General features: G+C 46.6%; 1 protein-coding gene and 1 long non-coding RNA gene across 3 annotated transcripts in view; both read left to right on the top strand.

Moving 5' to 3' along the window:
* The window catches only part of LOC310748212, a 78,122-nt gene that overhangs the window by 37,403 nt on the left and 23,567 nt on the right, over positions 1–17,152 (top strand). The gene's annotated exons all lie outside the window — the stretch shown is intronic.
* Positions 7,698–17,152, top strand: part of SOCS7 (suppressor of cytokine signaling 7) — a 30,483-nt gene continuing 21,028 nt past the window's right edge. The window contains exons 1-2 of one of the 2 annotated variants that reach the window (XM_083582888.1): positions 7,698–8,970; positions 16,296–16,360. In XM_083582888.1, coding sequence (XP_083439014.1) covers positions 7,895–8,970; positions 16,296–16,360 — 1,141 coding nt within the window. In that variant the 5' untranslated portion in view covers positions 7,698–7,894. The remainder of the gene's footprint in view (positions 8,971–16,295; positions 16,361–17,152) is intronic. The other variant, XM_083582889.1, reaches the window with a different exon arrangement.

Below are 17,152 nucleotides of genomic sequence, written 5' to 3'. Positions count from 1 at the left end.
TTAGGAACGAATCCCGTGGGCATTCAGTAACACCAGACTTCCGAGGAAAACATCCCTAGGATTGGGTGCAGATTCTTTCTTATAAGGGGGAAAAAACCTACTGAAGTCTTCAAGATTTGCCTGGGAATTGAAAATAATAACTGGGGAGCAATCTGTAGGAGCAAATATTTGATTCTTGATTAGAGTTCCGGCAGCCTTACCATGCTATCCATAACCATCGCCAGCCCAAGTAAAAGATTCTGTTCCCCTTTCAGTTTCGGAACAGGAAAGGGTAATATCATAACCTCGTCAGGGAAGAATCTATTGGGAACATCTCCTGGGCAAACCCCGTTGGGAAGAGCAGACTCAAACATGTAGTGCAAAAATTGCACTGAACATAGTAGAAGATGGTCCATGAGGGCAAATGGGGCATTTACCCACTAATCTCAGCCTGACCTCCCCCAGCCCCCACCCGCCTGCCTTCTCATTTACCCTTGCTTAATGAACTGTCTGTGACATCACAGCAGCTCTGCCAACAGCAGAGGCTGCCAGGTGACTAGCTAAAACACATAGGTCGTAAAAGGGTGAAAATATTCTGATGAAACATTATTTCGTGATCCGAAGAGACTGTTAATGTAGACAAATTGTTTCTGAATAATTTTTCCCTTGGCACATCATTTAAGGGGCACTTTGGTATAGAATGAATTGCGTTCTCAGTCTGATTCCTGTTGGGAGACAGGAACCTGCCATTCAGCATTGTAGAAGACAAGAAACATAGTTGGAGAAAAGCATTACACAAGGGAAACCATGCCAAATCTTCAAGAGATGTCTACATCTTTGGGGGTCCTTAAAAAAAAAAAACATAACCCAATACCAGATACCGGAAGACTCTGGAAGTCCAACTTAATGCACAGAGAAAATGCAGGTGCACTGTATAGCGAACTATAAGGCAAGACTGGAGTGGCGAGGAAGGGAAAAAGTCAAGGGTTAAAGTAGAGTCAGGTGGTAGGTAAAAGGTAAAGGACCCCAGGACAGTCAAAGGTGACTATGGGGTTGTGACGCTCATCTCGCTTTCAGGCCAAGGGAGCTGGCGTTTGTCCACAGACAGCTCTCTGGGTCATGTGGCTGGCATGACTAAACCACTTCTGGCGCAACGGAACACCGTGACAGAAACCAGAGCGCACAGAAATCCCGTTTACCTTCCCGTCACAGCGGTACCTATTTATCTACTTGCGCTGGTGTGCTTTTGAACTGCTAGGTTGGCAGGAGCTGGGGCAGAGCAACAAGAGCTCACCCCGTTGCGGGGATTCAAAGCACCGACCTTCCGATCGGCAAGCCCAAGAGGCTCAGTGGTTTAGGCCACAGCGCCACCTGCATCCCGAGAAGTTGGATGGTAATAGTGGACAGGTCAAGTGGCCAGAAGGCTCTCTAGACTGGTGGTGGTGGGTTTTTTGCACATGTAAACTGTAACATATCATTGATACGATAATAGTACACAGGTGGTCAATGTATCCTGTACTGTCCACAGTTCTGTGATGCTCCCCCAATGTTATTGCTGCAGTCTTGCTGTCTGGAGGGGTCCTCTTGAGCTATGGCGCAACAAAAGTAGGACCAAAAGGATCCCCAGAACAAGAAAAGTTACCGGATCTCAGCAGGAAGCTCTGAGACATGCACCGACTAGGACTGAAATGTTTAAAAATCCATGATAATAATGTTACCCATCCAAAAGCCTGCCAAACCTATTTGTCAGAAACAAAGGGGGGGGGGGACACAAATGTGTACACCTCTTTAGCCTTCCGAAAAGAACAAGCCTCTGTTTCCAGCCAGAGGGGGAACCTCCCCCTCCCCTCCCATAAAGCTTAACTCTGAATTTAGCCAAACATTCTGGTCCCTGAATGTAAATTGCTTTTAATGATGTAAAAGCCAAGTCTCTATATCCAACCCATTACTCTGAGCCAGCTCCAGTACATTGCACAGTTATACATCTATTATATGAAGATTAATAATTATGTTGTGCATTACGCTGTTTACTGCATGGCTGTTGGATTGTATCCTCTTTTTTTCTTTTTCTTTTTCTTTTTTTGCAAAACACACAAGCCCCAATTACTCCTGTTTTCATTCAAGGCAAAACCTGAAGCCTACTCCTTATCTCACTAGATATTATGGGGTGTATGTTTATAAGAGGAGAAGCTTTATTTAAAGGTTTTTGTGGATAAGGATAATAACAAACAAACAATATAAAGACCCCTCTGGGGGTTTTAAAACAGGATAGTTCTGCTTTAGGTGGTTACGTTTTAAAGTTTTTTTTTAAGTAGATAAGGACACGGATACATTTTTTCTGTCTGCTTAAGAAAGAAAAGGGGGTTGGCTGTAAAAGGGTTGCCATATTTTGAAGAGCAAAAGAGAGGACGCTACGACAGCCGTTCAAAGCAAATAAATGCAATTTGTCTGAAATTTTAGCCCTGAAAATGAGGACATGTCCTGGAAAAAGAGGACACATGGCAACCCTAGATGATAAAAAAAAATTTGCTTGCTTACTAGAACGTTGTGGTTGGGGAAATTGTTAAAAATATAAATGAATGGCTTGGGAGGCGTTCTTGAAAAGTCAGACTAGGCAGAACAGCTGTTAGATAGAACTCCTTCCAATTAGAATTATTGGGCATTCATCCTGATTTGCCTGCACAAAGCTCACGTGAAGGTTGGACTATGTCCAGTATTTACTGAGCTTTCATTCTGATTTGTTTGCGGTTATATGACTAACCATTCATCTTTATTTGCTTCCATCTTCCTTGTAATCATTGCTTCATCCCACACTTTTCGGTGCATTTCCCCATCACTTTCCTAACCTCAAAAAGACTGGTCGTTATTGTTATAAGTGGATTGGTTGTGCTGGGGGACAGAGTGCTTTAAAAACCACTTCAGATGAGCAAACCTAAATCTCCTGGTATGCATCCAAATCTCTCCTGCAAAATGGTCTGGAGGCACCTAGAGTTTTTGCCCCTGCGTAGCTGTCTTTTCTTTAACAAATAGCCCCCCCCCTCTCTCTGTGTGTGTGTGTGTGTGTCCCCACTTTCATCCCATTGTGAGCAGCAGTTAGGGGTGGACAATTCTCATAGGGTTGATGGCAAGGGTAAGGGGTTTGTTATGTACTGAAGTTCTCACCCTGGGCCAGCAGGGGGATACTGTAGATAGTTTTCACTCAGGTCCACATATGCAAATAGGGGATTGAAAGTGACGTTCAGTGATTGGATAGTTACAGAAAGTGGTTACTGTTGCGTTGCAGTGGAGCTGTATATAAGCAGGCTGGCTGAACCCTTCAGTTCAGTTCTGTTCTGGCCTGTGAATAAACAAGAGCTGTTTGAAGAATCGCTGTGTCATCTGATATGTTCACCCACAATTTAGCAGGGTTAAAGCCCCTTTTCCTCCTCACCACAGTCCTAGTGCCGCACAGTCACCATGTCTGCTATTTTGGATTTGAAATGCCACTCAGGGGCTCTCTAGATGTCGTTTACATTGTGCACTCATGATGATATATGTGATCCCTCTTTCAGTACAGTTCTTGTTATTATTTATTAACTTTCTATGCCGCCCTTCATCTGAGGATCACAGGGGTGGTTTACAATATAAAAGCACAAAAATACATAACAAAGTACAGTCGTACCTCGGCTCCTGAATGCCTTGGGAGTCGAACGTTCCGGCTCCCAAACGATCAAAAACCACAAGTGAGTGTTGCGGTTTGCAAACATTATTTGGAACCCAAACGTCTGACGGGGCTTCCACGACTTCTGATTGGTTGCAGAAGCTTCCTGAAGCCAATCAGAAACTGTGCTTTGGAAGTCGAATGGACTTCCGGAATGGCTTCTGTTCGATTGTAAAACACAAAATCAATACTGCCTCACCCCAGTTTTAAAGGCCATAGATTCTCGGCACATGCAAAGTTTTAATGGTGGGGCATACTGCTTTGTTGCTGATCTGCGCATGTGCTAGAACTTCCTGTCGAAAACTTGTAACCTTTTATGTCACATAGGTTCCCGTTTATTTATTTTTTTGTCCTGCTATCGTTGCACTATGGTGCAAGAGTGCCCCTTCCAGATAGCAGTAATGTGACAACATCATTGGAGAAGCATTGCAGGACAACTAATAAAGCGGATTGAGGGTCTGTATAAATTCACCACTGATGCTCTCTGATTGCATAAATGACATGTTGCAGAATACATCCACAAGAAGAAAATTAAAAACAATAGTGTAGAGGGGCCCTTGGTTTTAAAATATTAACGCATTTAATGCAATGTGCATTTTGACCCCGAGTTCTCACGTATTCCCATGTATTCCTAATAAGGAGGGGTTGTTTGACTGAAGCCGAATGGGAGTTTTGCTACATCACAAGAGATGGAGTTCTAGAATGCAGAATGTAGTTGGGAAGAGTGGTTTTGACCTAATGTTGGGTATCTCTCCTAGAAGTTGTGTGCTGTTGGTGCAGCCTTAAAATGTAGGATCTTGGGAGAAGCAGAGCCGTCAAAATATGAGCCTGGGATGACTTTTAAAGATTCTGGAACTAAGACAAGACTGTACCATGTGGATGGACATAATCTGACAGCTAGTTTTTTCAGAGGGCTCTCTACTGGACTGAAGAAGCCTTGATAGAAGTTTCAGCCTTTTGCTGGGACAAGGTTTGTCTTCCCTCCCTTTGAAGACTAGGATGAAGAATCTATGGATCTGAAGGAGAAACCAGACAGGTGAGATATCTGTTTCAGGGGTGGTGGTACATATTGTGAAGACTACTGTACTATGATGCCCCTTTCCATCTCAAGAATATGGCGTTGGGTGTGAGAATGAGCATCGCCACCCTTCTCCAGCATTCTGGCCAGTCAGATGCATATGGGGGGGGGGGCGGGCTTTTATCTATCCACTTTCTGCATACCTGTACTATGTGTAAGGTTATAAACTTCCATCCTGTCACCTCTCACAGGCCTTTTCTCAAAGTTTTCTCATAGTGCAGTTGTATCCATTATAGCTGCTTTAGAGATATAAATTAAACAGGTGCAAGATTCATGAGTATAGAGATGAAATACAGTGGTACCTCAGGTTAAGTACTTAGTTCGTTTCGGAGGTCCATTCTTAACCTGAAACTGTTCTTAACCTGAAGCACCACTTTAGCTAATGGGGCCTCCTGCTGCCGCCGCATGATTTCTGTTCTTATCCTGAAGCAAAGTTCTTAACCTGAAGCACTATTTCTGGGTTAGCGGAGTCTGTAACCTGAAGCGTATGTAACCTGAAGCGTATGTAACGTGAGGTACCACTGTAATGAAGTTGCACCTTTGAATTTGAGGATCTTGTGCACTTTTTAAGAGAGCACAGGAGAAAAGAGTGGCAAGCCAAGCTAGGGATTAACAGAGCGCATGGTCGCCCAAATTATGGAATGAGGGTAAAGGGCACTTCTGAACATGTGCCGAATGCACAGCCCTTTTGCCACCAGGTAGCCTACTAACTATATTCATACTGTATATCTGAAAATATACCCTAAAACGCATCTCCATCCCTAGGACTGAATGCTGGTTCAAGTCAAGCCCTCCCTCTTGACTTGTGAATGATAAACAGGTGGAATTATATTTTGACAGAGCCGGCTTCAGTTTGCATGGCAATAGCTTTAGAACCATTTTGTGAAACACGAGCTTGCATACTCCTCTATCAATCCCCATAGGTAGTCAAATATCTATTTTATTTATTGCATTTATATATCACCTTTTTCTCCAAGGAGCTCAGGGTGGCATACATAGTTTTCCCATCCTCATTTCTTCCCCACAACCCTGGGAGGTAGGTTAGGCTGAGAAGCAGCGAATGGCCCAAGGTCACCCAGTGAGCTTCATGGCTGAGTGTGGATTTGAACCTTGGTCTCCCAGGTCCAAGTTTGACACTCTTAACCAGGGGTCAGCAAAATTTTCCAGCAGGGGGCGAGTCCACTGTACCTCAGACCTTGTGGGGGGCCGGAATATATTTTTTTTTGGGGGGGGGGAAATGAACAAATTCCTATGCCCCACAAATAACCCAGAGATGCATTTTAAATAAAAGCACACATTCTACTCGTGTAAAAACATGCTGATTGCTGGGCCGCCCGCAGGCTGGATTTAGAAGGCGATTAGGCTGGATCCGGCCCCCGGGCCTTAGTTTGCCTTCCCATGCTCTTAACCAGGGGGCAGCAACCTTTTTCAGCTGTGGGCCAGTCCACCATCCCTCAGACCATGTGGTGGGCCGGACTATATGGGGGGGGATGAACGAATTCCTATGCCCCACAAATAACCCAGAGATGCATTTTAAATAAAAGTACACATTCTACTCATGTAAAAACACCAGGCAGGCCCCACAAATAACCCAGAGATGCATTTTAAATTAAAGGACACATTCTACTCATGTAAAAACATGATGATTCCTGATCCGTCCACAGGCCGGATTGAGAAGGCGATTGGGCCGCATCTGGCCTGTGGGCCTTAGGTTGCCTACCCCTGCTCTCAACCATTAAACCATACTGGCTCTTACATAAAAGTAAGGCTTAATCTTGCCCAAATTGCACACTGTGGTTTAACTGGAGCCTGCATTGAATACCAGGCTTTTGCCTTGAAATGTGAAATTGTAATGGGGGTGCCCCTGAGCATGTGCTGAATGCCTTCCCTTGTTATGTACCAGTCATCACTTTAGCACAGCGAGGATTTGAGGAATTCCAGGTCACAAGGCAGGACTCCCAGAGTCTTTAACCCCTGCTGCTCTCATGCTGAGATGTTGGTATGGATAAAATATATGTAATTTTGCCTATTTCATATCTTTTGTTGTGGCTACTGAAAGCAGGTGCCATTTTGCCTACTCTCAGGTTCCAAGTCTCATTGCTGGCTGTGCTGCGGAAAAGCTGCATCCATGTGATTTCTGCCTGTTAGGTACCTGCGAATCAACAATGCATCAATCCCTAGACAGGACAGCCATATGTCTGGATTTTTACCAGGTGTGTGTGTGTGCAATTTCCGAAATGTGGAGCTTTGTCCTGGGTGTTAGGCAACTTTTGAGTCTTCCTAATCAGGTTGAATCCTGCCAACCTAGCAGTTCGAAAGCATGTCAAAATGCAAATAGATAAATAGGTACCACTCCGGCGGGAAGGTAAACAGCGTTTCCGTGCACTGCTCTGGTTTGCCAGAAGCGGCTTAGTCATGCTGGCCACATGACCTGGAAGCTGTACGCCGGCTCCCTTGGCCAATAAAGCGAGATGAGTGCCACAACCCTAGAGTTGGCCACGACTGGACCTAATGGTCAGGGGTACCTTTACCTTTATAGTAGGGTAAACATAACTATTACAGGTAATGTGCCTTGGAAGAATGTGTATATTACTCAGAATATAGGTATATTTTCAAAAAGTAAAGTCCATCGAAAAATCGCGGTTTTTTGGCTCAAGAACTTTCGCGGAGGTCCTTTTTGAAGTATGGCAACCCTACTTTTGGGGGGTTAGTGTTAGGATGGAGGGCGGGCGGGGCTTTCCACGAATGGGGTGGGTCTAACCAAGAGTCTGGCAGCATCGGCCGGAGAGCGCGGCTTGGGAACATCTGATTGCATTCGAGGACTAGTTGGAACAGCTGGGACTAGTGCGCAGGAGGCGGAGGGAGGAGCGTCTGCGCGCGCGCAGCGTAGAGAGGAGCCGCAGCCGCGGACGGGCTGGTCACATTGGAGAGCGCATCATCGGGCGCATCAGCGGAAAGGGAAGTCGGAGGGCGTGCACACCCACTGCTCGGGCGGGCCCCTAAGCGATCAGGCAAGCCAGCCAGCCAGCCAGCAAGCAAGCAAGCGAAAGCCTTGAGCTTTTTTGGACAGCCGATCTGGATCCGGGGCCGGCCTCCCCGTCCAGCTTGCTTGGCGAGGCCCGCTCGCCTTTTGCTCCATGCAATGCACCGCCTCCCTTAGCGCGATGCAGCGGGCCGGAGGAGGAGCAGCGGCGGCGGCGGCTGCGGAGCCCGGAGGCGGCGGAGGCGGCGAAGCGGTTGCAGCGGCGGCGGCCTCGTACCGGGTGCTGAGCCGCTTGCTGGGCTACGGCGGGGCCGAGTCAGCCGCAGCCGGCTTGGCGCTCGGCGGAGCCGTCGGGGAAAGCTCCGCTGCCGTCGCCGGGGATCGTGGAAGAGCGGGCGGGCTCCGAGGCTCGCAGCTGCTGGTCTTCCGCCCCGGCGAAGCGGGAGAGCCGTCGGGGGTTTCCCCGTCCGCCTGCCTGCCCACGCCTTCGACGCCTCGGCCGCCCTCGGAGCTGCTGTGCGCCAGGCACCGGTGCGCTCTCCTGGACGCGCCGAAAGGCGAGCCTGGAGGGGGACGATGCTGGAGCGGAGCGGCTGGCGGCCTCCTCTTCCCCCCGGGGGCCGGCCTGGAGTTGCAGCTGGCCGCCTTGGGGCTACACCAGGCTCCCCCGACGGCCCCGGGAGGGCCGGGCAAGCCTCCCGGAGATTGCCCGTGCCTGAGCCTCTTGCCTCCGCCGCCTCTAGCCCCTCCGCCCACGATTCCCTTGTTGCCCCCGGGGGAAGAGACCAGCGACGCCCTGCTCGTGTTAGAAGCTCTCGGCCCCGACGAGGAAGACGAAGAGGAGGTGGAAGCGGCTGTCGGGCAGGCAGATTCCTCCAGCCCGGTCGTCGCGGCGGGTAGCCGCTTCCAAGCACCCGCTGCTGCAACCACCACTACCCCGGGTTCTCCTCCTCCACCACCTCCAGCAGGCCCGGTGCCCGCCGTCGGAGCCAACCGCCCGAGCTCCTCCGCCGCCCCCTCGAGGAAAGGCTCCTTGAAGATTCGCCTGAGCCGCCTTTTCCGCACCAAAAGCTGCAGCGGAGCGTCGTGCAACCCGACAACCCCCGCTGGTGCACGTCGGGCCGGGGAGAGGGAGCTGCTGCAAGCCGCAGCCCCCCGAGCCACCTCCGGCACGGCAGGGAGCCTCCCCGATGTGTCCCACCCTGGGTGTCGGGAGCAAGAGTCGGGCAGGTAAGAGGAAAGAATAGAAGGGGGATAAGGAGAGGAAAGCTCTCGGGATCTGGTAAGGGACCGTCTGTTGGGAGGAGTATCCTGGGTGTCAAAGACTGAGCCTGAGACTATGGCTGTAACAGTGGATTCTCCGGCGCTTGTTTCCTGGCTATGGATTCAGGTAGGGAGTCTGTGAAGCAGGGGTGCCAACTTGAATAAAATATGGGGGGCCCAGGTAAGCCCCACCCTGCATAATCGAACACATGGCTTGCTACACCCACACCATTTGAATGACAATGTCCATCAACTTTGGGGGGGGCCCTGCTCCCTCCAGTATTTTATTGGGTGGGAGCACAAAGGACCATCAGCCTCCAGGAGTTGGCTCCTATGCTGTGAAGGATAGAGAATTTAGGTCTTGGCTTTTCTTGGGCAGCACCTCAAAAGAGAAGAGAGAAACTGTGTCCCTCCCCCTCCCCCCCCAAAAAACAGCCTTCCTGGCTTCCACTTGGGATTAGGAGATTCCGCTTCCCACCCTTCTATCTACAACCACCAATGGTTTGCATGCAGAAGGTCCCAGGTTCACCTGCTGCTCCATTCTTTTGACTGAAAGAATCTTCTCTCCAGAGTCTGGAGAGCCACTGCCAGAAATCTAGGTAGACCAATGTCCTGAGCTGGTATGATGCATCTTTCTGTGTTCTGTTAGACCTGCTAAGCCAGGCTTCCTCAAACTCGGCCCTCCAGATGTTTTGAGACTACAATTCCCATCATCCCTGACCACTGGTCCTGCTAGCTAGGGATCATGGGAGTTGTCGGCCAAAAACATCTGGAGGGCCAAGTTTGAGGAAGCCTGTCCTAAGCCCTGAATACCAAAGGAGGACTTCACTGGCGACTGTGGAGGTTGGAGTTCTCTGATGGCAAAAGGCTAGAAGCTGTGAACTGTCTGGGAAGGCGTTCACACTTGATTCCCTTTTCCTCATGGAACAGGAGAGGCATCTCACTGGATTCTCTCAAGATGTGGAAGACCTTTGACTGCAAAGGAACACCCTGGTGTTGGGCAGCTAGAGCAGGGGGAGCCAACATAGTGCCCACTGGATGTTGTGGACTACAACTCCCATCAGCTCCAATAGTTAGGAATGATGGGAGTTGTAGTCCACCGCATCCAGAGGGGCACCACGTTCATTACACACAATCTCTAGGTGAGGGGTAACACATAGTGGGGGAACCAGTAGATAAACAATGACTGGTGGGTTTTCTGTTTTTAATTGTCACTTGGCAACGTAACTAAAGGTGGCTTATCTGAGACCTAGTGTTGTGTTTTCGAGTTGTGGACAGAAGGCTTTAAGGTTGAGGGAACTAAACATGGATTTTCTCTGTGAGGCATAGGAGTGCTTTTCTGTTTAAAGGCCTTTGCTAATTTCACTATCCTAAGGGGTTAAGAGTAAATACTCTTGTGTTCAGGTGTTGGATTAGTGGTTCACAGTGGCGGTATGGTGGATTCGCCAGTTTTTGAGGCCTAGATGTTTCGATGGAGAAACCGGAGTTCAAGGAGCATTGCATAGTAGGATGAGACTGGCCTAGTTGTAATTTTTCAGTTACATTTAGCGATAGTTCTTTATAAATAATAACATTATTAGTATTATTGATGCTGTAGCACAGGTGTACCCTCCAGACATTAATGAACTACATCTCCCATCAGCCTTAGCAAGCATGGCCAATGGCGAGGGATTATGGGAGCTGTAGTTCAGTAGCATCTGGAGGGCCTTTGGTTCCCCACAACCGCTGTGCTGCAAAGCTTTCTTAGTATAATTTATTATTTTTATCCTTAAAGCAATATAGAGGCTAATGGACTCTTGTGGGCATACGGCAGAGCATATAACCCTGAGGTTCACGAACCAGTTCTCAACTTTGTAGGTTACAGCTGGTGATTAGTATAAATTCTCTTTGGTCTGTTCTTTCACAGCTCAGTGGTAGAAGATGTGCTTTCCATTCAAAAGTTCCCAGGCATCTCCAGTAAATGGTGCTGGTGGAAAAGGGCATGGAAGGGCCTCTTTGCCTGACACCTGCCAGTCACAGTGGAAAAGTCTGGGATAATGAGACCGGTGGTTTGGTTAGGGCAGCTTTATTCATATACCATATGTTGCAACTAATGAAAAACCAAGGGTGTGTGTGTGTGTGTGTGTGTGTGTGTGTGTGTACAGTGGTACCTCGGGTTACATACGTTTCAGGTTACAGACTCCGCTAACCCAGAAATAATACCTCAGGTTAAGAACTTTGCTTCAGGATGAGAACAGAAATCGTGCTCTGGTGGTGCGGCGGCAGCAGGAGGCCCCTTTAGCTAAAGTGGTGCTTCAAGTTAAGAGCAGTTTCAGGTTAAAAACGGACCTCTGGAACAAATTATGTACTTAACCCGAGGTACCACTGTATGTGTGTGTTTATTTCTTACAATTATTTTACACCCTGCCTTTCAGAATACAAACCCTTCTGAGGCAGTTTACGAGAAGTATTAACTACCACTACTTTTTGTTTTTAAGGCCCGTGTGTGTGTAAATGGGTGTGTGTGAGACAGCAAGCAGGGTGGTAGAGTGGAAAGACCCATAATTATTCGTTTTACTTATAAAGCCATTCCTATTCCAATGGAAACTGGAGTTGGCTAGATTCCTGGGTTTGTATCTCTACTTAGACTTGAAGTTTGCCACTCACTCTTAGCTAGTTCTTACTGAGGGGATGGGCTTGTGTCTGGTTCGTACCAATTCAGGTTGCATATGAGGTGTTGCATGATGAACTCCTCCTCCTCAACAATAATGCCAAAATGCTGGTTTTCTTTGTGGAGGAATTGCACATGTTCATGGAGGAATATTCCACCATGTTGTTTTTTTAAAATAAATTTTTTATTAATTTTCCAACATATATCAAAACACAACACAACTAACAATACACAAACAAACAAACATACAAACACGTATAATTTCATAACCTCTTTTTCTTAAACCTTATTTCAACGACTTCCCCATACCTCCCTTTTCTGCATCCCTGTTTTAAACTTTTCCAGCAACCCCTAATTTCAATTACTTATAATTCACTTTCTTTAATCCTTTTTCTCTTACCCAATTATTTGTCACTGCAATTCTGTTTTACATTACCCATAACATTTTAGCACTCATTAATTTTACAACAGTTCTTAAGATAAGTTTTAAATTTCTTCCAATCTTCTTCCACCGTCTCTTTTCCTTGGTCGCGGATTCTGCCAGTCATCTCAGCCAGTCCCATATAGTCTATCACCTTCGTCTGCCACTCTTCCAGCGTGGGTAGTTCTTGTGTCTTCCAATACTTTGCTAAAAGAACTCTTGCTGCTTGGAATATTCCACCATGTTGACCTCTCCTTCCATGCTGTGTGGTTCAGCCCAAGTACAGATTTGTCATCTCTGTGAGGACTGGGCCATTACACCTCCTGCTTCACAGGGGTATTGTGAATATAAAATATAGGAGGGGGTCAGGTATCCCGAACTTTTTGGTAGAAGGGTGAGAGAAAAAACGAAATCAGTATAGCAATATGAAGAAGACACGTTTTTGGACTAATGCTCCAGAGGGAATCGAGAGAGCATTGAGACAGAGATGAAGAGACTTGTGAAGGATATTTTGTTGAGTAAATTGGGTTTATGCCACCCTCCACACTCTAGAGGGGGTCTTTGGGGGTCTTCATGGACAGCCACCTCTTGTGCATGGTGTAGCTCTAGATTCCCTGCATCGAGGAGGGATGAGTGGGCCTACAAGGCCTCTTCTAACTCTGGCCACATCTACATTTGAAGCACATGCCCTCCCACAAAGAATCCTGGAAGCTGTAGTTTAAAGGTGCCAGGAATTGTCGCTCTGTAGGGGGGAAAGCCACAGTTCCCAGGATTCCTTGAGGGGGAATTCATATGGATGTGATCTCTAACTCCAGGCATAGTTGGCATGGATGGGTTCCATTTTGGTTCAAGGGGTGACTGGCTTTCACCTCTGAAGTGTGAGAAAATTCCCACCCAAAATCAGATAGGTTTATTTTTTTCTGGGCTGGACTTTGTTCCTGTCTAGTTATCTATTGCTCTCGCTTACAAAATGTGGCTTGAGTTATCTATGGAGGTTCTCCCCGCAAAGCATTTATGTCATTTTTCTCTGCTCTGCGCTTACTTACGGGTTTATGAACTTCAGAGGTTAATGGTGAAGGAAGGTTCTGAGAGTCCGAAAGTAAAATGCTCCTGTCCCATGTTAACAGCAGACTTTTTTTTCTTTTTAGGGGTTGAGAATGGGGCTCAAAACCCAGGGATAACTCCAACCCAACACAAGCAGACTTGAAAATAGCCACTTTCTATAGAATTGATTTCACTTGCCCACATATAAAGAAGTTCTTATACTTTTGGAGGAGCTTATCTCATCTTCCTCCAGGATGTTTATGAATCACAATTGTGTCTCGGGGCACAAAAATACCTTGTGATCTTTGCCCGGAGGTGAAACAAGGATGCTTTACCAACCAAAGAAGAGTTGGCTGACCAAACTGATGCCAAAATGGCAAAACGTAACAGGTGTAACAAGAAACCAAGAGTGGACAAAATTAATTAAAGAGTGGGGAACATTTGTGGTAATACCTGAAAAAGTATGGTATGCAAGCAAGTGCCTGGGTAGGGTTAACTTAAATCGATCAGTTTAAATTATCATCAAAGATAAACTGCAGAATAACTTAAAAATGGAGTGAAGTGGAAAATGCTGTGTTAAAAATTTAAATAAGACAAGAAACCACAAAAGGTGGGGAGGGAAGTCTATTATATATTAGAACCATGTGATTGTAAGATGTGTATCTGTAAATTTTTTAAAACTGTGTGTGTGTGTGTGTGTGTGTGTGTGTGTGTGTATAAACACCCTTTCATCTTAAGGCATTTCTGTTACCACAACTTTAAAACACACACTCCCACAGGAAAAATTCTGGGAATTGTAGCTCTGTGAGGGGTAAACAACCCTTTCCAGGGTTCTTTGGGACAGGGTGTGTGGAATAATTTGTGATGCGTGCACTGTGGTCTACACTTCTGTTCCACGGCTTGATTTTTGCTGCTGGGAGAAGAAGGTGGACTAAACTACCGCCAATTTGTCAGCATGGCCCCTTGGAAAATTGGGTACTTAAAAATGTGTGATAGAATATGGTTTCCTGTTAACGAACACTGACTTAATTTGTGGCATCTAGCCACATTTTCTGTTTGTGGTTTCTGGGCCCAGAAAATGGAGTACCATTGCAAATGTCCCTTGCTCCACCCCGCCCCCCCCCCATCCACGGTTAAAAGTTAGATTTGGGGGGGAAGGGGTGCGCTTTCAAATTAAGCACACCTGTTCAATGGCTGAACTGATGGCATGGTCAGTGAGAGTAAAAAAAGGATAGAACCTCTTCACTCACACTTGTCTGTGGTTAAAGATGGGGTGGGAAGGGGTGTGTTTATTAGGACTGGGTGATATATCGTCCAAAACTTGTTTGAAGTCCATATTGTGATAATTGGTGTCATAATTTTTGATTTGGCAATATATTGCAGATTATGGTGTGTGTGTACTATGCAAAAATTACGATTCAGGAAAAAACCATGAAGCCAGCCAATGCCTATACATAGCTCCATCCTTATTTCGGACATTGTGATACTTAATTATATTGCGATGTCTAGCTGGTGATATATCATAATGCTGGAAGCCAGATATGACCCAGCCCTTATGTGTATATCTATGTATAGAGTGGGACGCAGGTGGCGCTGTGGGTTAAACCACAGAGCCTAGGACTTGCCGATCAGAAGGTCGGCGGTTCGAATCCCCATGACGGGGTGAGCTTCCGTTGCTCGGTCCCTGCTCCTGCCCACCTAGCAGTTCGAAAGCATGTCAGAGTGCAAGTAGATAAATAGGTACTGCTCCGGCGGGAAGGTAAACGGCGTTTCCGTGCGCTGCTCTGGTTCGCCAGAAGCGGCTTAGTCATGCTGGCCACATGACCCGGAAGATGTACGCTAGCTCCCTTGGCCAATAAAGTTAGATGAGTGCCGCCACCCCAGAGTCGTCTGTGACTGGACCTAATGGTCAGGGGTCCCTTTACCTTTATGTATACAGTGGGAAAGGGTGCCAGTTTAGTTTAACGCAGTCAAAGCCACTCTCACCAATAATAGCGATAATAGAAATTGACCTTGAAAAACAAATGTGTGGTTTTTTTTTTATGTCATAAAAGTAGTTTGAAAAATCCAAGTATAAAGGAGGCAGAAGTAGTAGAACAAGAGCAGGTTGATGTTTCATGAGCAAGCAAGCATCATTGATTTACAGTATTTTTCGCTCTATAAGACGCACCAGACCATAAGACGCACCCAATTTTTGGAGGAGGAAAACAAGAAAAAAAAATATGAACCCCAGAAGCCAGAACAGCAAGCGGGATTGCTGTGCAGCGAAAGCAGCGATCCCTCTTGCTGTTCTGGCTTCTGGGATAGCTGCGCAGCCTGCATTCGCTCCATAAGACGCACACACATTTCCCCTTACTTTTTAGGAGGGAAAAAGTGAGTCTTATAGAGCAAAAAATACGGTAATTTGTTTCCTGCCCTTCTAACATCTTTAACACAGAAATCCGGTTGACTCTGTAAAGTGACCACAACTTCTAAGGGAAACCTTATTGGGGTGCTAATTCCCCTGAAGAATGTCAGTCTTTCACCTTGGATACTAGCGATTCCCCAAATTGCTTCTAGTTAGATTGAGTTTAATAACTGCCACCATGGGGTCTAGAAGCTTCATTGCATCTTAATTCTTAATGATAGGGGCTTAGAAGCCAGATGACGGCGCAGCCTTCTGATAGCTGAGGCATGCAATATTATTTTTTTTTCTGAATTAAAGCCAGGAGCCTGCTTCATTCTCCCAGGTGGAAAGTTATATTTAAGGTGTGTTTTAGAGTAAAACCTCAAACTCCCTAAATCAGCATCTTGGGCTGAATGGACAGAATGATTGGGTTTGTCTTATTTACTTAGATATTTCCCCTACCCTTTTTGAGGCAGCTTATGAGTTAACAATACAGCACGATACTATTCATGCCTACTTGGAAGTAAGCCTCATTCAGCCAAATGACACTACCAGGTAAATGTGCATAGGAATGCAGCCCTATGAGGTTGCAAACCAGCCTGTGTTGAAATAGTGTCCTTGTTGCAGCTACCCTCTCCCTATGCTCCTTATAATCAGAGAATATCATTCAAAAGCAGGGTTTTTGGATCTCTTGAGGCAGCATTCGTGGGTAGAAGGATGGAGCCTCTGAGAGGGGAACAGACACCCAGCATTGTCTTATTTACAGGCTCATCTGTCCGTCTTTTTTATAGAAAACAGAGATTGATGCGAACGCAAAGTGCCTTTTCTCCAGTTGCTTTCGGCCCCCTCTTCACGGGTGAGTGTCAAGCTTGATTTCTCTCTCCTTTTCCCTTGAAGGAAGTGCTTGTGGTTTTATTATTCTGTGCATGTATAATGTGTTGCTGTGGGTCTTTAAACCTAAGAATAGTACCACTTTTATTTTTATTTTTTAAAAAACCCATAACTAGCTTTGGAGTGATTCTGCCTTTTTTTGCGGGGGGGGGGGAGGGACGACAGGTGCTGTGCCCCTTCTCACTCTGCTTGCCCACCCCCATGCCATTCCATCCCCCTTTGCAATCCAGGTTTGTGTCGAGGCACTACAAATCCTTGGAAGGGGGCTGCGTGATGACATCCTTACATTTTTATTATATCTCAGTGTAAGCATTTAAAAAATACTTTGTGCGCATATGTGTCTGTGCATGATATGTAATAAAACATATATTTGCAAACACATGGCAGGATGAGACTACTCCTGGAGCCCAGCCTCCCTCATCCCAGCCAGCATAACCAATGACCATGGATGATGGGAGTTGCAATTTAGCAACATCTGGGGACCCAGGATGGGGGAAAGGCTGCTTTAGAGAGTCCTTCCTCTTGCATTCTGGGGGGAGGGGGGGCAGCAGAAAACACTTAGTAAATCAGAGGATGTCCAGTTGCTCCAACGTTACCCAGGATAGTCTAAAATTCACCACTATCAGTAACTATCCCTAATTCCTGATCAGAGTAGATCAGTCCCTTGTGGATTAAGGGACTTTATCAGGGTGCAAACAACTCTGCCATCAACTCACCTATATATAACAGCCCCAGGCTTCTTTAGGAGGAAGGGCTG

The sequence above is a fragment of the Podarcis filfolensis genome, assembly GCF_964270895.1.
Source record: "Podarcis filfolensis genome assembly, chromosome: 13".
Taxonomy (NCBI): domain Eukaryota; kingdom Metazoa; phylum Chordata; class Lepidosauria; order Squamata; family Lacertidae; genus Podarcis; species Podarcis filfolensis.
This window is presented reverse-complemented; position numbering and strand designations above follow the sequence as displayed.